At 69.5% G+C, this 19,513-nt stretch overlaps 3 protein-coding genes across 3 annotated transcripts; all 3 read right to left on the reverse strand.

Moving 5' to 3' along the window:
* Positions 1-344: 344 nt before the first annotated feature.
* Positions 345-9,062, reverse strand: MAMDC4 (MAM domain containing 4). The gene is made up of 27 exons (XM_061200869.1): positions 9,017-9,062; positions 8,242-8,349; positions 7,995-8,168; positions 7,790-7,915; positions 7,477-7,607; positions 7,308-7,392; positions 7,032-7,157; positions 6,722-6,859; positions 6,542-6,630; positions 6,283-6,456; positions 5,898-6,023; positions 5,663-5,792; positions 5,434-5,559; positions 5,142-5,273; positions 4,471-4,587; positions 4,174-4,308; positions 3,899-4,035; positions 3,609-3,828; positions 3,368-3,505; positions 3,140-3,258; positions 2,964-3,054; positions 2,664-2,810; positions 2,350-2,484; positions 2,121-2,248; positions 1,907-2,015; positions 1,206-1,384; positions 345-1,078 (listed from the first exon to the last, which is right to left on the reverse strand). Exons 1-27 carry the CDS (start codon positions 9,060-9,062, stop codon positions 1,037-1,039), a joined length of 3,408 nt encoding a protein of 1,135 aa, XP_061056852.1. The 3' UTR covers positions 345-1,036.
* Positions 9,063-10,663: 1,601 nt separating this feature from the next.
* On the reverse strand, positions 10,664-12,235 carry PHPT1 (phosphohistidine phosphatase 1). Its single transcript, XM_061200870.1, has 3 exons — positions 12,002-12,235; positions 11,484-11,608; positions 10,664-10,931 (listed from the first exon to the last, which is right to left on the reverse strand). Exons 1-3 carry the CDS (start codon positions 12,159-12,161, stop codon positions 10,839-10,841), a joined length of 378 nt encoding a protein of 125 aa, XP_061056853.1. The 5' UTR covers positions 12,162-12,235; the 3' UTR covers positions 10,664-10,838.
* A 1,735-nt stretch (positions 12,236-13,970) lies between these two features.
* AJM1 (apical junction component 1 homolog) lies at positions 13,971-17,568 on the reverse strand. The gene is made up of 2 exons (XM_061200871.1): positions 17,510-17,568; positions 13,971-17,434 (listed from the first exon to the last, which is right to left on the reverse strand). Exon 2 carries the CDS (start codon positions 17,380-17,382, stop codon positions 14,455-14,457), a length of 2,928 nt encoding a protein of 975 aa, XP_061056854.1. The 5' UTR covers positions 17,383-17,434; positions 17,510-17,568; the 3' UTR covers positions 13,971-14,454.
* Between the last annotated feature and the right edge of the window lie 1,945 nt (positions 17,569-19,513).

The raw sequence follows: 19,513 nt of genomic DNA on the forward strand, positions 1-19,513 counted from the left end.
CTGTTTTCACGAAGCAGTGTGGGGGGAGTCTGAGGGCCAGGAAGGCCGCTCTGCAGGCTGTTCCTTGTCAACTTTGCTGGGACAGTTAGTGGGCGTCCATCAGCTTCTTGGCACCAGACCCTGGCCTTCCCCTGGCACTGAGTCCCTGGTCACATCATTCCGTGCAGAGCCCAGTGGGCCGGGGTGGCAAGGTGGAGCCACCTGGGCTGGAGTCCAGGGAGCACCTGGCCATGCACGTGTGGCCGTCACCCCCTCCCCCAGGACAGACCTGGCGGGTGGTGTCTGAATCTCCCTCGTGGAAGATCAGAGCCTGGGACTGTCCCTAGGTCAGAAAGACTCAGCTCCATTTTATTAGATGAGGGTGGCATGTGGGCGGGGACCTTGACCGTGGGAGGGTGGACACGGCGACCTTTATTTGGGACAGGGGACACAGGGCATTCCTCCTAGAAGTCCAGCTCCATGCCACCTTGGACCCAGTGAAGTGTCTGCTCCTAAGTCTGTCACCAGCACCTCTGGGGATTTCTCTCTGTCTTAAATTAGATGCAGAATCGCCCAGTGAGGCAGGGCCCCTGATGGGCCCTGGGTCAGAGTTCCACTAGGTTGGCCGGAGGCTCGCTTGGCCTGGGGCAGGGGCTTCTCAGGGTCCTGCTGCGCCTCCCTCCTGGTGCCTCTAGCCCCTGGCGCCGTCTCCGTGGCCTGCCTGTTTCCAGTCTCCTGAGTCACTGAGGCACGTGGGACGGGCCCCCAAGCACATCCTCTTGGGCAGGTCGGGTTGGGTCTGGGGAGCCCGAGGAGCCCCCGCTTCCTGCTGACAGGCAGAGCAGGACGTGCAGACCTCAACCTTGGCTGGCCAGCGGGGGTGTCCCTTGTGGGCCGGGGCACTTATCGCTGGGGTATGTAGGTGCAGCGCCTGTGAGGGCGAGGGATGCAGGGACTCGACGTGTCCTGGGGGGGTGGGGAAGGTGTTGGTCCCTGGGCCAGGTTGCTGAGGAAGGGGGGGAGCTCAGGTGAGGAGCCAGGGTCTTCTCCGCGTCATCTACTGGTCGTTGGTGACCGATGCTGGCAGGGTGACATGGTCCTAGGAGGAAGGAGGAGCTCTGTGACCACCGGGCGGCGGTGGCCCCGCGTGTGGGAGGGTCCTGTTCACCGTCCAGCCGAGTGCAGGGCTCAGGGGCTCCTGCCCGCCGCCCCACCAGGGCTCCTACCGCGTTGAAGAGAATGTTGTCAAAGCTGGGGGCCACGGCGTCCGTCTCGCCCCAGGAGGGGCAGCCCCCCTTCTTCTGCAGCCAGCGCCGTCCCGCAAGTCCAAGCAGCACCAGCAGCACGAGGAGGAGGAGGGTGCCGCCAACCGCAGCTGGCACCGACGTGGCCACTGCCGTGTCTCCTGTGGGCGCAGGGCACGTGACCCGGGATCCGAGCCCTCCCTGTCAGCCCCACGCCCGGGCACGGCCGTCCCCACAGCCCTGAGGACTTCTGGGCCCCCCGCTAAAGGAGGGGCGCCGGTCGTGCCCACACAAGGCTCCCAGCTGAGGCTGGGCCCTGGCGGGCAGGCGGCTGCCGGCTGCAGAGCCGGGGGAGCCGTGGCCCCAGGCTAGAGCCGCACCCCGCCTTTGGCACGAATCAGCAGCAACCGCGAGTGCTCCAGCAAGAGGCTGGCTGTGGTCTCTGGCCTGACTGGGAGCGGGAGCACGGAGTGCAGAGGCCGGGGAGGGGCACCCCAGTCCTGAGGGAACAGGGACCAGGGGCGGCCCAGCCCAGGGTGGGGCACAGCGGGCGAGGGAGGGGATGGTGCAGGGCCCGGCCCGGTGGCTCTCCTGGTCTCTCGGGCCAGGAGCAGGCCGCTGGCAGCCATGTGGGCCGTGAACCACCGAAGCTGGTGGAGGCCCAGACCCGGAGCAGGGCTTACCCTGGCTGGGGGTAGGCAGCTGGCAGCGTTGCCCGGCCAGGTACTCAACATCGTCCAGGGCAATGGGCCCCAGGGCCGGCTGACCGCCCAGAGTGGCTTCAAACACAATCTAACCGGGAGGGAGAAGAGGCTGGGTGGACCCGAGGAGGAGGATGGCCCCTCCTGAGCTCCTGAGTCCCCTGAGGTCTCCCAGCTCTGGGTGGCCTGGCCTCACCTGGAACTCCTCGGTGCTGGCCACCTCCACCTGGCCTTCCAGCCACTGGTGCCGCAGGCGCCCGCCCGCGCCCCACACGGCCAGCTGACCCCGGGCGCTGCTCAGGAGTACCCTCAGCTCGCCCTTGTCTGAGAGCAGGGGACCAGGGGTGTCAGGCCCCCGACCCGGCGGGAGGCGGGGCTGCCCCGTGCCCGGTTCCCCCACCACCCGCGCTGCCGGCCCGACTCACAGAAATGCTCAGGAAAGCCCATGTGGTACCAGAAGCGGAGGCAGGAGGCCTCGGTGGCGGGCAGCGGCTGGCTGCGCAGCCAGGCCGCTCGGCCCCCCGGGCCCAGCACGCCCGTTTCGAAGAGAGCAAAGTGGCCTGGGAACGAGAGAGGGCGCGGTGCCCCGCGGACCGGATGGAGCCGGCCCCCCCCGACCTTCGGCCTCTGACCCTGGCGGGAGCCTGGCTGGGGTGGGCCGGTTGGCCCGGGCTGGGGTGAGTGAGGTGTGTGCCCGGGGTGTGTATGGCGCTGGGGTCCCTTCCCGACTCAGACCCACCTGCCTCTGTGCCCAGGGTGTGGTCCACGGGGGGCTGGGGGTAGCGGGAGGGCGTGGCTCCACTGCTCCAGTCCCAGCTGTACCCGCCCAGGCCAGGCCAGGGCAGATGGTTCCAGCCACACAGACCAGCCTCAAAGTCACAGGAAGCTGCAAGGGACTTGGGCAATAAGCGGCGCTGCCCCCATCCCCGGGGCACCACCACTGCGGGGGGTAGAGGTCAGGCCAGGCGTCCTGGGGGAGGCACGGAGCCGGTACCACCAGGAGCCAAGCAGGTCCCAGGGCCAGGCCACGGGCTCCCACCTGGCCGAGGGCAGGGCCCGTCCTGGAGGAGCAGGTCATCCAGCGCGACGTAGGAGCGCTCCACGCCGGCGGCCACGGCCTCAAACACCACCTGGGCGGGCACAGGGCGGGGGGGCTCGCGTCTGGTCGGCACTGGACGGCCCGTGGGGGTGAGGAAGGCCCTCCACCCCTCTCACCCTCCAGGCCCGCTCGGCCTGCAAGTCCACGCTGCCCAGGCGCCAGGCAAACCCTCCATGGGTGCTGATGCTGAGCACCTGCCTCCTCTCAGCCTCCTCCACGTGGACCCTCAGGGTGCCTGCCGCCCGAGCAGCCAGCCCCGGTCAGCAGCAGCGGGGCGGCTCCCGGATGGCCTCCACGTAGGGGCCTGAGGGGACCCACGGCCCCTGCTCCCGGCAGCCCCTCACCTGGGTTGCGGAGGCTCAGGTGGTACCAGAAGGTCAGGCAGGCGGCCTGGGCCAGGGGCCTGTGCTCCTCTGAAATCAGGGCAGCCACGTGGCCACGGGGCAGGGCCTGCGGGCTCATGTCCACCACCATGTAGTGCCCTGGGGGGGTGCCAGCGTCAGCCTGCCGGCCCCCCCTCGCCCCGCCCCTGCCCCCCAGCTCCCCACCCCCACCCCACGCCTCTGCCCCACCCCCTGCCGGCACCCTGAGCCGTCTCTGTGGTGTGGTCTGCAGGGGGGCCCCAGGCCGCCTGGCCCGTGGCATTGGCCTGGCGTGTCCAGAGGCCCCGGCCCCCCGTGGAGAAGCCGCAGGCCGAGTCCTCGAAGGAGCAGCGCTTGGGGGCCCAGCAGGGCCCGGGCCGCACAGCCACGTCATCCAGCGCCATGGTGCCATGGTACCCGTCCCGGAGGCCCTCGAACAGCAGCTGGGGGGCAGTGGGGGGTCAGCTGGCTGGGGCCTTGCCCTGCCCACCACTGCCGGGCACCGGGCCTCACCTGGTACTTGGCGCTGGAGTCCTGCGGGTGGTGGAGGGTGGCCCGGGCCTCATGCCAGCGGTTGCCGTGGGTGCCAGACCGCGACCACAGGTGCCTTTCTCTCTCCCCTTCTCGCCTAATCGCCAGGCGCAGAGTCCCTAGGGGGAGGCGGGGTTTGGAGGGGACAAGAGCCCGACTCCTGCTTCTCACCCCCTCTAGAGCCCCGAGGGTCCCAGAGACAGAACTCGGGCCCCCCGTGGGCCTCCACTGCCGCCCCGCCCAGCACGGGGTCTCACCGGTCTGGGGCCCGTAGAGGTGGTACCAGAAGGAGAGGCACTCCTGAGCGGCCGCGGCTGTCTGGGGCCAGGTGAGCAGGTGGGCACCGGGGCCCTGGGCTGGGGGTTCCGTGGGGTCTAGGAGCATGAAGTGGCCTGCAGGCGGGCCGTGGGGCTGAGCCGCAGAGACGCCAGGCTGGGGACACTCAGCCCAGCGCTCCCCTCTGCCCCCTGGGAGTCGGGTCTGGGAGCCCCCCGGGGTACGGGAGGCCGCTCCGAGTCTGAGAGCTGCCCCCAGGTCGGGGCGCCCCGCCTCACCTTGGCCCGTGGTGTGGTCGTACCCAGGGCCACGGCTCTTGACCCGGTGCCAGTGGGCATCTGTGAGGTGGCCGGTGTGCCAGCCGCAGGTGCCCCGCTCAAAGTTACAGGAGATCTCTGGGGGTGAGGCACTGGGGGGTCAGCAGCCCCCGCACCCCTCCTGAGCCCCGAGAGGGTGGGAGAGACTTGCTCCCGGACTGGGGACTCCCGGGGGTCCCTCGAGGAGGCCTGGGTGGGAGGCCCCTGGGTGGGGACTGGGCCACGGTGGTCACCTTTCTCAGTGACCGTCGCAGGGCTGCAGTCCTTCAGGGTCACGCTGTCCACCCCGGCGCCCTGCTGGCCAGGGCCGTCCAGGTCCAGCAGCCCAACGAACTCCAGCTTCACGGGGGCGTGGGGGACGGGCCGGTAAGTCAGGGCCGGCTCCGCGTGCCCGCCCCCCGCCCCCCGCCCCAGGCTGCCCTCCTCACCCGGAAGGGCCGGTGGCGAGCCCCGAGAAGGACCGTGTCCACCTTCCAGCCCCCGGAGCTGCTGCCCGCGGCCTGCCACACCAGCTCACGGCTGCTGCCCTCCACCACGACCAGCTCCAGGAAGCCTGGTAAGGGGTCACTGTGGGCCAGCCCGCCCCGCCCCCGCCCCAGGGCTGGGCAGAGGGCCTGGAGGGACAGCGGTACCTTGGGGGTGACTCTGAAAATAGTAAGCCATGTGGAGTTCACAGCGGGGGCCAGAGGGGCCCAGGGTGGGTGTGAGGACGCGGGCCTGCTCTGCCAGCTGCCCCCAGGCCCTCTGCACAGACAGGAAGTGCCCTGGGGAAGAGCAGGCCTCTCAGAGCTGATTCCTGAGAACCGGGGACACCCCCCAATTCAGAGACCCTCCCCGGTGAAAAGAGGCAGAGCGGGGACCCTTGTGCGGGTGCAGTTGCAAGGCAGGCTGCAGGCTGCCCTGGGCGGGGCACTCGGGCCTCACCAGCGGCCCCGCTGGCGTCCGTGCCAGGGCTCCCGCTGTCCTGGGCCGGGAGACGCACCCACTGCAGCCGCCCCACGCTGGCATCCTCCCAGCCCCCGGCCGAGGGGGACTCGAAGTCCGTGGTGCCTGCAATGGCAGCCGGTGTGAACGGCCCCGCCCACCGCTGCGAGCGGGGCGGGTCTGGGGGAAGGGAGGTGAGGGCTCCCCCCCACCCAGCTCCGCCTCTTACCGCATTCCTGCTCGTCCTCGCCCCCAGGGCACTGCTGCTGGAAGTCACACAGCTGCTCGGGGGGGACACACAGGTCCCCACAAAAGAGATGTCCGGGCTCGCAGAGATTCCAGGGCTGCAGGCTGGACAGCTGGGACCGGGGACCTGGAGCCCAGAGCCCAGGAGGTGGGCCAGCCACCTCTGTGGGGGCAGAGCAGGGATCAGGCAGGCGGGCGGGGCCTGTGCGTCTCCTCACGGGGGGGCTGGGGGGGGCAGGGGGCCGCCCAGCAGGCTCACCTGGGACTGGTTTGCAGTGGTCAGACAGGATGAGGTCATCCAGGCCCACGACACCCCCCGGGCCCGTCTGCCCGGCCAGGAGGATCTGAGGGCAGAGGTGGCTCTGTCATCCCTGGGTCTGCTCCCTCGAGCCCTCTCCCCACGACCCACGCCTCGTACTTGTCTATCGCTGGACGCCCCCTCCCATCACCACCCCAGCTCTGCAGGAGGGGCCTCGGCAGGCAGCCCCTCCTCCGCTCTGGCTTGCCTTCCTGCTGAGACAGCGGAGGGGCCCAGACCGGACTCCCTGAGGGGCCCCTGGACCTCCCCACGCCCCTGCGTGATGCTGCCCTCGCCACCCTCACCCGAAAGGGGTGCTCGCTCTGGATGTCAATGCGGTCTCGGACCCAGGCGGCCCCCAGTTCCCCGTGGCGCCCGCGCAGCAGGACAGCGGCCTGGGGGGCGCCAGGGCTCCGCGTCTGCAGGAACACCTGGAGGCAGCCGGCCTCGGACCCGTGCAGGTAGTGATAGAAGGTGAGCTGGAAGGGGAGCGAGCATGTCAGGGGAGGCTCTCCAGGGCCCAGGCGATGAGGGTGGCCACCCTGTGTCCCCCACCCGCCTCACCGAGCAGTTCTGGGGGGCCGAGGCCTGGAACTCGGGGCTGGAGAGGATGGCTGGGGCGCTGGGCTCGGCCACGGACACCAGGAAGGAGCCTGGGGAGACAGCAGGCGTGAGCCGGGGTGGCCGGGGTGCTGTGGCCGAGTGTGGCCCGGGTGGCAGCCGGGGTCCCCGGGGGGGCCTCACCCTGTGCGCTGTTCCGGCTGTGGTCACGGTGCGGCCAGGCGGGGTGCTGCGGGCCGCCCGCACTGCGGTTCCGGGCCCAGCCCTCTGAGTGGTTCCACAGGCCCAGGCCCCTCTCAAAATCGGTGGCCGTGTGGTGGTCTAGGGCGGGAAGCGGGGCTCCGGCTACCACGCGGGGCCTCCTACCTGGGCCCCCCGCCTCCCTGGGCCTGCGCTGATGGCCCCAGCTCCAGGTGGACACGAGTTGCCTCACCCCCAGAAGGACCGTGCCAAGGGACAGCCCCCGCCCCTGGCCCCGCCAGCCCCGGCTCACTGCAGGTGGGCGTGTCCTCATCTGAACGGTCCCCGCAGTTGTCCTCTCCGTCGCACAGCTGGTGGGGCTCCACGCAGGCCTTGTTCTGGCAATGGTGATGCCCCAGGGGGCAGTGCGCCTGCGGGGCTAGGGTGGGGGAGGGTTAACCCATCACCCCACTCCAAGGCGCCGGGGCAGGGCAGCTTGGGGAGAGGCTCAAGGCCGGAATGAGGGGACCACGGGCTCCTGCTAACCCCTCCCCCACCCAGGTGTGCGTTCACGGCCTGGGGACCTTACTGGGCAGCCCACAGCTCCAGAAGGCCACGTCGTCCAAGGCCACAGCACCCCTGCGGGTGGCGTTACGGGTGGCAGAGAAGGTCACCTGAAGAGAGCGCGGTCCCTGGGATCTCAGGCAGAGCTCAGACCCTCCCCGCTGCCCCCACCATCCGGACCGTCCCCGTCTCACCCTGAAGTCACCCTGGATGCGGCCGGTGGGCACCACCAGCTCCTGCCAGCCTGGGACCCAGGGCCCCGAGCTCTGCCACAGGATCAGTGTCTCCGCACCGTGGGTCAGCTCCAGCCGCAGCTCGGCCACACCTGCAGTGGGGCGTCCCAGGCATCTCAGGCCCCGGGACCTCCCCCAGCCTGGTGGCCCCTGCCCCAGGATCCCTGCCCGTCCCGTCCTGGGGGCGCCCTCCTGTCTCTGCGGCAGCTCCCCTTCCTTTCCCGGTCCCTCCCCTTGGGACCCGCATGCGGGGCGCAGGGTCCTGGGCCCGCACCTCCAGAGGCCACGTGGTACCAGAGGCTCAGCTCGCAGGAGGGGGCTGCCTCATGCAGGGTGGGGGAGCGCAGGGCTGCGGTGGCTGCCTCTCTCCCACGGTGTGTGCCAGCAGCCGCATACCAGCCTGGCCGGGCCAAGAGGTCAGGAGACCGGGCGGGAAGCACAGAGGGGAGGGCTGGTGTGGAGACCCGCCCAGGCCTCACCGAGGTCAGTGCCCAGAGTGTGGTCCGAGCGCGGCCCTGGACCCTCCAGTGCGGCCCCTGCCCTGTCTCGGAGCCAGCTGTAGCCTGAGGTGCTGATGTCCCGCCAGCCACAGGAGTCCTGCTCGAAGTCGCAGGCGAACGGGGTGCCCAGGGTGGGTGAGGCCCCGTGGTAACCTGGAGGGCAGGTGGTCAGGTGGGGTGCCTGCAAGCGCCGGCCCTGCCCGCTCCCTGCCCGGCCCCGGCTCACCGCACTGGGCCTCGTCAGGGCAGCCCCTGCAGTCACACACGAAGTTGCACACGGCCTCGCGGGGGGCTCTGCAGCGGCTGGGGACCCAGGCCCAGCCCGGGGACCTTGCTGCCAGCAGAGAGACAGCCAGGTGGCCTGGGGTAGGGAGACCCCACATCCCAGTTTGCCTGGGACTGTTCCATGGCCCAGAAACTGCTCAGACTCGGGCATCCCAGGACATAGGTCACCCTGCTTTGGGGTCCAGGCCAGGAAGTCATGCAGGGAGGGGGCTGGGTCTGTGTCTGGGGGCCTGGAACCCAGAGAACTGCCACCTGGGGGGGTCCCTGTCAGGGCCAAGCAGAGAATGACTGAACCTGGAGAGGCTGGCTGCGTGTCAGGATGGGGGGTGCGTGGGCGAGCGAGGGACCAAGGACCCCTGATGTGGGACACTCCCTGGGGAAGAGAACAGGAGTCCAGCAAGAAACCGGAGGGGCTGCCAGCAGGGAGCCCCCTCAAGGGGATGCATCAACGGGTGGCCCAGGCCCCCCAAAGCTCTGTCCAGGTCAAGAATGGCTGACTACGATCTGCTTTCAGGGCCCTCTCACCTTGGAGCCCAGGTGGAGACTGAGGCCAGGGAGAGCAGCACGCTTCCCCGGCGGGGCCATCCCCAGAACCCCAAGGGCTCGCCTGCGTCCCCCACTGCAGGCCGTCCAGGGCCTGCACCCCTCCTTCTCTGTAGGCCCAGCACCCGAGCCCCCGGACATTGCTGCTTCGGGAACCAGGCCCGACGACTCACCCAGGAGCAGGACCAAGGCGGGCAGGAGGTGGCCGGGCAGAGACATGGTCAGGCCAGAGGGAGGGAGACCAAGGGGCAGTGTGTACACCGGCCAGCCTGGTGGGGACTTTGCCTGGTTATCAGCCCGAGGCCCCACAGGCTGACTCTACTTTAATTGGAGAGCGGGGCTCAGCCCCATCTGTACCTGCGGCCCCTCACCTGGCCCCGCCCTGCACTGACAAGGACGGGCGCCCGGCTGTAAAAGCATCCAGGAGAGGGGCCCCTGGCCTAGGTGGGCTCCCACCTGCCTGGCTCCTTCAGGCCAAAGGTCAGGCTCCGACCATCATGCCCACTGCTGCCCAGCCCTGCCGGGTGGAGGCCCCACTGGAGACAGCAACGGGTGACACCGGCCTCGGCCGCTTCTCCTGGGGTCTCTGTCCCCACACCTGCTGGGAATTCAACTCAGCCTGGCCCAGGTTGCCAGTAGGAAACCAGCTTGTGCAAACCCCACACCCAGCCCCTGAGTTCCCTGCATGGGGAGGGGGCAGCCCCAACAACCCGGGACACTGGCCTTCTCCATAACTCAGCCTGTGGGTTCCTCTTCGCTTGCTCACTTACAAACGATGACCAGACTATTCGTCAACAAGTGTCCTGAACAGTGTGGGCTGGACGCTGCCAGGCACAGGGTCCAGAAGAGCCTAGAGACTCTGGGGCTTGTGGCACCGGCTCCTGTGGAGGATTTGGAGCCAGGCTCCACCCACAGTTTACTACCATGCGGGCTGGGGAGCTTGTCTCACCTGAGCCTCAGTTTCCTCATCTTTATTTTAAAATTTATTTATTTATTGGCCGCATCAGGTCTTAGTTGCGGCACGTGGGATCTTTTGTTGTGGTGCGCGGGCTCAGTAGTTGCGGTGCGTGGGCTTAGCTGTCCTGCGGCACGTGGGATCTTAGTTCCCTACCCCCTGGTCGAACCCGCATTCCCTGCATTGCAAGACAGATTCTTAACCACTGGACCACCAGGGAAGTCTTTCCTCGTTTTCAAATGCAGTCACAATGGCGCCTGCCTGGACAGGCTCCCGTGAGGGCCCTGGAGGCTCACAGGAGGCTGGCACAGCAGGATCACAGCCTCGGCAAGGGGCACCTCCGCTCCCCACAGCCCTGTGCCGAGAGAAGGGTCTTGGGAGAGGGGCTCCCAGCTCCAAGTCTGAAGCCCTGCCTGTTTACTTGGAGCGGAGCCTGTGGCTGCGGCGCAGTGCCGTGGGACCTGACCTTCGAGTCAAGGGGTCGTAGACTGCCTGACTCGTGACCTCAGTTGGCAGCCGGCCAGGAGGGTGGTTGCTGGCGCCTGCCCTCCCCGCACACTGGGATGGGTCCCCGCCTCGGCAGGCCCGAGGGACTCAGCCCTAGCTCCTTGCGTAAGGGCTCATCAGGCCTCCTCCCAGATGTCCTTGGGGATAGCAGGTGCGTGGAGAAGCAATCAGGCCATAAATGGGGGCATCAGCCCAGGGGCCCCCTTATCAGGCCCCAAAGGGCTGAGTGTGCACTGCCACTCCCTGGGCCCCCAGGGGTGGAGCGGGGTGAGGGGCAGCCGGGAGTGACCCGCTGCCCCCACTCTAGTCGGGGGTACAGAGAGGTGACGTAGGAACAAAGAAGCCAAGACACACAGCATTCAGGGACCAGCGGAGGTGACGATGCTTTTAATTCTCCCCAGAGAGGTAACCCTGGGCACCGAGGCCTAGCCAGGGTGGCAAAGCGCCAGGGGGTACAGCCCAGCCTCTTGGGAGGCGGCCTTGAGAGCAGAGTTCCGAGTGGGCCGCTGGAGGTGGCTGGCCTCGGGTGGGCCTCAGTAGCCGTCGTCGGCCCAGGTGACCTCGTAGTCAGGGTACCTGGCTTTGATCTTCTCAGTGGAGACGGAGTGCTGGGCGCGACCGTAACCCTGAAGGGAGAAGGCAGCTCTCACAGCCCGGTCCTGGCTCTGGGCGCCCGGTCAGCAGGGACACCAGGGGACAGCTCGGAAGGGGGCTGTCATCCCCTCCGACCACCCCAGGGCGCTCTCCTGTGGAAGCGTGGCCACCAGGGTGAGCAGATCTTGAGGGAGGTTCCTCTAGCTGGAGGCCCAGACCCCTCTAGGTGCCCCCGTGTATCTGCTGGTAGCTTGGTGAAGGGAGGGGCAGGGGCCTCTCAGTTTCACCCCAGCACTGATGGCCTCAGAGCACTAAAGGATGACAGCCAGTCAGGCGTTTTGGACCAGGAACAGCACGCAGCCCGCCAGAGCAGAGGGGCAGGGGGTGGCTCCCTCCCACCCTGTGTGTTTCTTGTGTCATGCCACGTGAGAAATGGGGAGCCTACAGGCCCTGGATGGAGGGTTCTGCCGCTGAGAAGGGCCGGAAAACTCTGAGCACCCCAGGTCAGGCAGCTTGGAGGGCCAGGTCTCCCCAGGCTAGGACTGGGGCCCTCGGCCCACCCAGGCCCGAGGCTGTGGGCTCACCATGGAGTAGCCGTACACGTGGATCTTCTTGTCCTGGCTCTGGTGGGAGATGCGCCCGCCCCCCAGGCACTCGCAGTCATAGCCTTTCTTCTGCATCTCGGCTGATACCTTGTCGTAGATGTCCGCTGGGATAGGAAGGGGGGCTCAGCACGAGCCCTGGAAGCCCTTGGAGGCTGAAGGGGTCTGAAGCCCCGCTCTGAGCAGCTCCCTCCCCAGGAGACGAGACCCTCTGGGACGGGATGAAAGGCAGGAGGGGGTGCACCCAGGCAGGGGCGCTGGGACTAGGAGGGAGGAGTCGGGCCATGGCAGCCCCTTGTCTCCAGGACCATCTGGGTACTCCAGACTCTGGGTACTCCACGCTCCTCTGGGCCAGCCAGAGATGAAACCGGGTACAGGATCACCTCCCACTACGCCCCTCGGCCCCGCCCACAGCCGTGGCTAGTCCCGCCCACAGACGCCGGAGACCCCGCCCACAGACGCCGGAGACCCCGCCCCCTGGCCCTCCGCCCCGCCCTCACCGTGGTACTCAGCCCACTTGTAGCCGCGCACGATCTCTTTGCTCTCCCCGGCCAGGGCCCCGGAGGGCGGCACCGCGTGGACTCGAATCAGCACATACTTGAAGACGCCGTCGGAGTCGATGTCCACGTCGGGGATCTGGGGGAGGTCCGCCGCTGTCATGTTCCCGGAGCGCGCTCACCCCCTGCGTCCCGCGGCCCTTCCCCCCACGCGACCCGGGGCTGCGCCGACAGTGCGGGAGGCGGGGCCTGGGAGCCCGTGACCAATCCCGCGGGGCCATGCTGCCCGAGCCCAGTGCCTCAGCCAACCACGCGGCCAACCCGCGGCACAGACTGGCCAATCGCGATCCAGCTCCTTGCAGCCCGGACAACACGCCGGCTCCGCTTAAAGAGGAACTTGGAACGGGGAGTAGGTGGTGACTCAATCCAGCCCACGGAAAAGTTCCTTTCCAGGGGGCTCGGGGGTTGGGGGGCGGGGTGACAGGCCCCTTTGGTGGGGGTTAGGAGGCCCATGAGGCCCAAGGGACGCGCGCCGGCCCTGACCCCCTCCCCCACCGTGACCGAAGGCCTCCCTCCCCCGCACCGCTCCCGCTGTCCCTTGGCTTCCCTCCGGGTTCCCCCCGCTGTGCCCGAGGGCCTCCCTCCCCCGTCCCCCACCGAGTTCGAGGGCCTCTCTCTCCTGCTTCCCACCCCGCGTTGCTCCATGGTGTCCCTCCCCGGTTTCCGAAGGCCCTCCCCCCCACGCCTCCGAAAGTCACCGTCCCGCGTGCCACCCACTCCCCCGCACAAAGAATGAGGCAGCAATGGCTACATTCGAGTTTTATTTTCCTTGGTTCGAAAGCGCTCGCCCTCTGGAAATAATCCCGGTCCAGGGTCCTTCCTGGAGGGCCGGCCCTCAGGCGTGGGGCAGAAGGCGGAGGCACCCAGGCGGGGGGCGCGGCGGCCAGTTTGGGAGGCCGCGAAGGCGGGTGGGGCAAGCGGGGCGCGTGGCCGGTGCAAATGCGCGGAGCCGAGGCAGGCGCACAGGCATTTAGGGGAGGGAGGAATGAGGGGAGATGGGCGCGTGTGCACGGTCAGGGGCGAGGGCCGGGAAGAGAGGCGGGGGTTGGGGGGGGTCCACAATGGGCCCCCAGGAGGGCCCCACCTGGCCCCAATGGGGGGCTGGGGGCTACAGGAGGGCTCTTCCGGGCTCCCGGCCTCGCCCCCTCTCCAGGTCACTCGCCATCCTTGGAGCCCGGGCCAGGGCCAGCGGGCACCCCGGGGGAGGGCGGGGAACGAAGGACACTCGAGCGTGCGCTCCCGAGGGCCGGAGCCGGGCCCCCTGGCCGCACCACAGGGCACGGCTAGAGCGAGCGCTCGGGGGCGTTTGTTTAGTCGCGCCCCCACCCCTCCGGTGGACCACCGCCCTGGCGAACCTGCTCCCATCCACGCTTTCCCCACCCTGCTCCAAACTGGGAACGCCCCTCTTCTTTGATCCTCCCGGCGCCAAGGGATAGGGTCCCTGCTGGACGGCCTCCTCGGCCCCTGCCGCAAATCCATACTGTGTACCTGCTTCCTGCCTCCCTGTGTGGTTAGGGCCTGCGCTGCCGTTTGCACCCCAGGTCTGCCCTGGCACACGCCTAGGGCCATCCTGTCGGGTGACGGCAGGCAGCCCGACTCACGCCCAGCCAGGTCTCAGGTCTGGCCAGCGCCCCTACCCGTACGTCCCCTCTGCTTCCCCCGCCCAGGACTCCCTTCCCTCTGGCTGGGTGTCTTGCGCCTTGGCTGAGGACCCCCGAGTACCCCTTCACTGCTGCTTGCCCAACCCTTGCAGCAGGGCGGGCAGCGCCGTCAGTTTGCCAAGGTCCGGCACAGCAGGGGCGGGGGCCGGCGGAGACGCCACGCGCAGGTCCCCGCCGGCCCTGCCCATCAGGCCAGGACGTGCTTGGGATGCGGACACACCAAGGCCAATCAGGGTGTCCTCTAGAGAGGAAAGGCCTCTGAGCAGGACGCATCCCAGACCACAGGAGGCGGGTGGGGAGGGTGTTTAAAGGGACGGGACTAGGCTTTGGTCGACTCGGGCTCCTGGACCAGGGCGAGCCGGGGTTGGAGAGGTTCCAGGGAGGCCCTGCAGACGGACAGGGGTCGGACGAACCGGATATGCGCGGTGGGATCTGCAGCAGTGACCCCTCCGCGTAAAGGCAGGGAGGGCTGGTCCTCAGACCCCACCCCGCCTCCCAGCGGGGAGCACCAAGCGGCCGAGGACCGGCCTCTGGAGACGCCCGAGGGCGAGCTGGGGGAGAGGGAGCCGGGCGGGACTGGTCTGGGGGTCGGGGGGAAGGGGGTTCGCAGGAAGGCGGAGGGAAAGGCGGAGCCTGTGGAGAATGCAATGGGGCATTTGGCGAGCTGGGCGGGGACTGGTGAGCTCGGGGCGGGGCCTGAGTGGACTGGGCGGGCCCCGGGCGCGCCCCCGCGGCTCACATAATGTCATCCAACAGGTTGGCACTGGCCACCCAGTCTAGCGCGCGTGGCTCGGAGGCGGCCATGATCATGCACATGAAGGGGCGGCCTGTGCGCCGGTCCGTGGGGTAGATGGTGGTGGGTGTGAAGCGCCGGTTGGCTTCGACGAACTCGCAGAGCTGCTCGTAGACGCGCGGGAACTCGTGGCGTAGGAAGACGCCGCGCAGCCGCAGCTCTCGCTGGATGTGGATGAAGGCCACCTCGCGTGCTCGCCGGCCCGCCTCGCCGTCCTGGTCCAGGCCCGCAGTGCCGGGCGGCGGCGTCAGGATCAACGTCTCCATGTCGGGTTCGCGGCCCCGCGCCGGGGGCGGCCGTGCCGGGCTGCCGGCCGCCAGCGCCACTTTGGCGAACTTGCGCACCGTGGGTCCGGGGCTGCGCGGCGCGGGAGCTGGCCGGGCAGGGGCGCCGGGTAGCGCAGCGCCGGGGCCCACGGCCACGGACACGCTGAGCAGGAAGCACTCCGCCGGCTCGTAGAGGCGCCCGGCGGCCGCCAGCTCCCGAGCATAGCTGCCCAGTGGCGCCGCGTGTGTGGCCAGCTCGCGCAGCGACAGGTAGGTGGGCGACAGCAGCAGCCCCTCGAGGCCGAAGCGCAGGAAGTTGTCTGCGGAGCCGGGACTCGGGAAGCCCAGGAAGAGCACGCCGCGGCCGCGCGACAAGAAGCCGACGCGCGCGATGCGCGAGAAGGCGCGGTGCACTGGGCCGCTGTCGCGGCAGAACTGCAACACGTGGCGGCACACGCTGCCCACGCGGCCGTACACGCAGCGCGCCTTGTGCGCGTCCCAGTCCTCGCGGCGGCAGAGGCGCGAGCAGTAGTAGGTGTAGCAGCTGTGGCAGGACTTGAAGTAGAGGCAGGCGTTGAACATGGTCTCGGTGCGCCCGCAGCGCACGTTGGAGCACGTCATCAGGTCGTCCTCGTCGGCGCTGGGCTCGGGGGACGCGTCGGCCGCCTGCCCCGGGCCCGCGGGCTCCTCAGCGCTGCCGGCAGACAGGGGAGGCGAGCGCGGCGCCCGCGTCGGGACCACGGCGCCCGAGGGCCGCGAGTCTAGCAGGCGCCGCAGCTGGCGGCCCAGGCCGTCGGACGCGGGCTCGGGCGCTTGGCCGGCTGGGGGCCGCGAGTCGATGACCAGGTCAGTAATGAGCTCGTCCAGCTGTTCGAGGCTGCGCTGGCGGCCAGAGGCGGGGCCATCGGGGGCGGCGGGCGGAGGCGGCCGCGGGCGGCTCCCCGGCAGCTCCCAGCTCCTGGCGCTCGGGCGCTCAGCCGCGCGCAGGTCGTTGTCGGTGATGGTGATCTCCGGCGTGACGTACCAGTTTCGGGCCAGGCCCTCGCCCATACGGCCCTTCTCCGACAGCGACGTCTCGGACAGCGACAGCGCCGCGTAGCGTCTGGGCGAGGTGGACAGGTTCACTATGACGGGCGGGCGCCGGCCTTCGGGGGATGTGCCCCGCGGGTCCTGTGCCTCGCGCCCCAGCAGGTTCTCGTAGCTACGGCCGCGGCCCAGTGGGTCTTCGCGGCGCGGCGCGGGCGCCAGGATGTTGTCCCAGGAGCGCGAGTAGTGGCGGCTGTCGGTCGCTAGGCGGGGTGGGCTGGTGCCGGTGCCGCCGTGCCACGAGGCGAGCAACGGGCCGGGGTCCGGGGGAGGCGCCACCTGCAGGGTGCGGTAAGGCCTCGGGCCCCAGTCGCCCCAGGCCGGGCTGCCGCGCGGTTGTGGGTAAGTCCGCGTCAGGGCGTCTCGACTGCGGTACCGCCCGAAGTCCTCAGTGTAAAAGGGGCGGGCGGCGGGGTGAGCCCGGGGCTCCTCGGGGGCGTAGCGGGGGCCGCAGGGCGGGCCGTAGGCTCGCGGGACCTCCCCGTAGTAGGAACGGGAGGGTGGTTCTTGGACGGGGAAGGTGCGAACTTCCCCCGCATAGTAGACGCCCCCGCGCCTTGGATTGGGCCCGGGTGGCTCTTCGGACAGAAAGGGCCTGGGGTAGTAGCTGTCGAAGGGCGGTCCAGGGCTGGCCATGAAGCCACCGGGGTGGCCCTCGGGTTCCTCGGTGTAGAAGAATTGGGTGGGGCCCGGCGGGGTGGTGAAGGGCAGACTCCGGCGCTCCGCGTGGTCCCGCGACCCGGGAAGCGGCCCATCGCAGTACAGCGCCCGGGGGTCGGCGCAGTACGAGTCACTGGGGGTGGGGGTGAGCGAGAGCCCCACGTGGCGAGGCCCGGGCACCGTGAGGCCGTGGAGCTGCGGGGCGGCGCGGGGCCAGGGCGCGGTCTCGGTGGGCCCGCAGGGCCTCGAGCCCCGGGCGGCATGCTGCAGCACCGCGTCGTCGGGCTTGACGTCCAGGCGGCAGCGGACGTGGGGGGCCGGCCCCGCGGGTGGCTCGGCCGGCGCACAGCGGTTGGCAGCGGCGCACAGGGGCGCCATGCGGCCCGGGCCGCCCCGCTGAGGCTGCAGCTTGATGGGGTGCAGCTCGTTGGCGAGCGCGCGCAGCGCGGGGTACGCGGGCTCCCGGCGGGGCGATGCGTCGGCCGGCGCCGCCCGCTGGGCCTCCCGGCCTCGGCGCGGCGGCACAGGCGGCGAGGCGGGCGCGGGCGCCAGGCCCGGGGCCGCACGGGGTGCGCTCTTCGAGCGGGCGCGGCGCCGGGGCTCGCCGTCGCGGGATCGGGCGCGCGGCGCGGCGGGCTCCGGAGGCGGCGGCTCCGGACGGGCCTCCATGGCCTCCCCGTCCAGTGTCTCCAGGAAATCGAAACTGCGGCAGTGGCGCTTGTTGAAAGGCGCGGGCGCAGCAGGCCGGGCCATTGGGCGCTCACATGGCGGGGGCCTCGACACGGGCCCCGGGGCCGCCACCTTGATGTCCTGGTACACGGTCGACACCAGCAGGTCCGGCGGGTCCGTGCGGGTCATCTTAAAAGAGGTCTCCAGGCTGCAGCTCACTCGGCCTTTCGGGGCTTTCGCCCTGAGGGGAGACGCGGGTCAGGGCAGCCCCTCTGTAGCCCAGGCCCCGCTAACCCCCAGCGCTGGCCCGGCTTACCTGGGGCACAGTGGGCGGGGCAGCCCCGGCCGCGGGCCTTGGCCGAGGCCGCAGGCACTTGCTCCATGCTGGCGTCAGAAGCACCTGCAGGGGGAACCCAGCTGTCCAGCCACTCAGGTCCTGCCCCCTCATCCAGACCATCCTTTCTGGGCCACTTTCTGTTGGGATGAGGCGGGTCAGCCAGAACGGGGATGTCATTGCAGTGGTTCCCGAACTTCTGCGCCCACTAGTGACCACTGGGCAGGCTTGGGTAGACCCCCTTTCCTGGGACAGGCCAGCAGCGGGGTAGGAAGAGTGGGGGTGTGATCCCAGGACCACCACCGTGGTGCCCACTGCTGGAGCAACTGTGTACTCATTTGGGGCCTTCACAGACTTCTTTATAGATGTTGGCTCCACAGAGCAGGTGGCTGAAGCCCCTTCTTTAAGACCCAGTGCAGAGCGAGCCCTCCACTGCTGCCGTCTGAGGTCCCGGCCCCCCAGCCTTCAGCAGCTCCGCTCACAGTCACCGGAGCCTCCCGCCCCACCTGCTGGCTGGGCTGGACGTGCAGTCCTCCCCCAGCGCTGTGTCAGGCCCCAGGTCCTGAAGTGGCCCCATCGGGTCCAGGCATGGCATCTCAGCTCGTGGACTTGCCGGCCCCATCCTCCACTCTCCGTGTGGCCCAGGCCAGAGTAATGCTTCCAAAGATCTTAGTGGACCCTAAAGCTCCCTTTCCTTTGCAGAAACATCCTCTGACTCTCCCTCATCTTGGGGTGGCGAAACCCACTAAGATCTTTGGGGCTGTCGTGAAAAGCCCAGGAGAGCGACCCCCCATCTTTGCAGTGAGTGCACTGCAGCCGGAAACCGGGCCCTGGGTGCAGGACCACGTGGGGGCTTGTGAGCCAGGAGCTCAAGGCTGCCCCTGGGTCCCTGAGCAAAGCACCAGGCCAGGAGGCTGCCAGCCGGGGAAGCAGGGCAGTGGGTGGGTAAAGCCCCCGCCGCCCCCGATTCTCAGGCAGGCCCTCCCCACAGCAGCTCGGGAAGGCTCCATGGAAACCTGAGGTTCCATGCCCCCGCATGCAGGCTGAGCTGGGGTCCAGCCCTCTGTACCAGGCTCACGTTCAGACCTGAGCCACCGGCTTCACTGGGTACCCAGAGCCTGGACAGGCTGGGAGGAGCTCAGTGGTACAGGTCCCCACTTCCTCACACAGTCTGGGGGAGCACGCTCCAGGGTGAGCTGGGGAAAGCGGGGAGCTGGGTCCTCACCTGGTAGGACCTCTGGTCTGGTTGACCCCTCTGTGTCCCGGGTGTGCCAGGGGCTTCCTGCCGGCAGGGCTGCCCTCCTGGGTCAAGGCCACCCAGGCCCAGTGCCTGCCCCCATCTCAGCCTCAGGCGCACCCCAACTGCCCTTGCTTCGCAGGACCACCCCTTCCCACTCCCTTCCATCTTAAAGCTAGGCCGGAATTAGGGGCTGGATGACGGGGCGTGAGGCTCCGCCCCAGGGAGGTGACAGCCCGGCCTTGGTGCTGCTGTGATGAGGAGCTAGACTGGGCGACACCCCCTGCCCGTGGGGATGGGATAGTCCGCCCTCGCCGGGGTCCTAGGCCTAATGAGCCCGGCGGGTGGCCTCCCCGCCGAGCAGCCCGGCCCCTGCCCCGAGCGCCCGGGTGGGGGACCGGCGTCCTCCAGGGGCGGCACCCCCATCCTTGCAGGTGCCGCACCTGCGAAAGACCCGCGGGGCAGCGGCCTCGACCCCTTACCTGGGCGGTGCTCCCCCACCTTGCCCGGTGGGCTGCGCAGGCCCGGCGAGCTCTGCTGTCCCCCGCGCTGCCGCCGCGTCCCCGGCACCAGCAGAAGCTTCCAGGCAGCGGCGCGAGGCCGCCGGGCCGCTCAGTGCTGCCCCCGATGGCGGCTGGCAGGACTGCACTTAAAGGGGCCGCGCCGTGGGCCTGGGACGCGTGTGCCCTGCTGGCTCCAGGTTGGGGCTGTGGCTGGGTGTGGGGTGACGGGCTCTCTGCAGCCTCAAG

The sequence above is a fragment of the Eubalaena glacialis genome, chromosome 9 (assembly GCF_028564815.1).
Source record: "Eubalaena glacialis isolate mEubGla1 chromosome 9, mEubGla1.1.hap2.+ XY, whole genome shotgun sequence".
Classification (NCBI taxonomy): Eukaryota; Metazoa; Chordata; class Mammalia; order Artiodactyla; family Balaenidae; genus Eubalaena; species Eubalaena glacialis.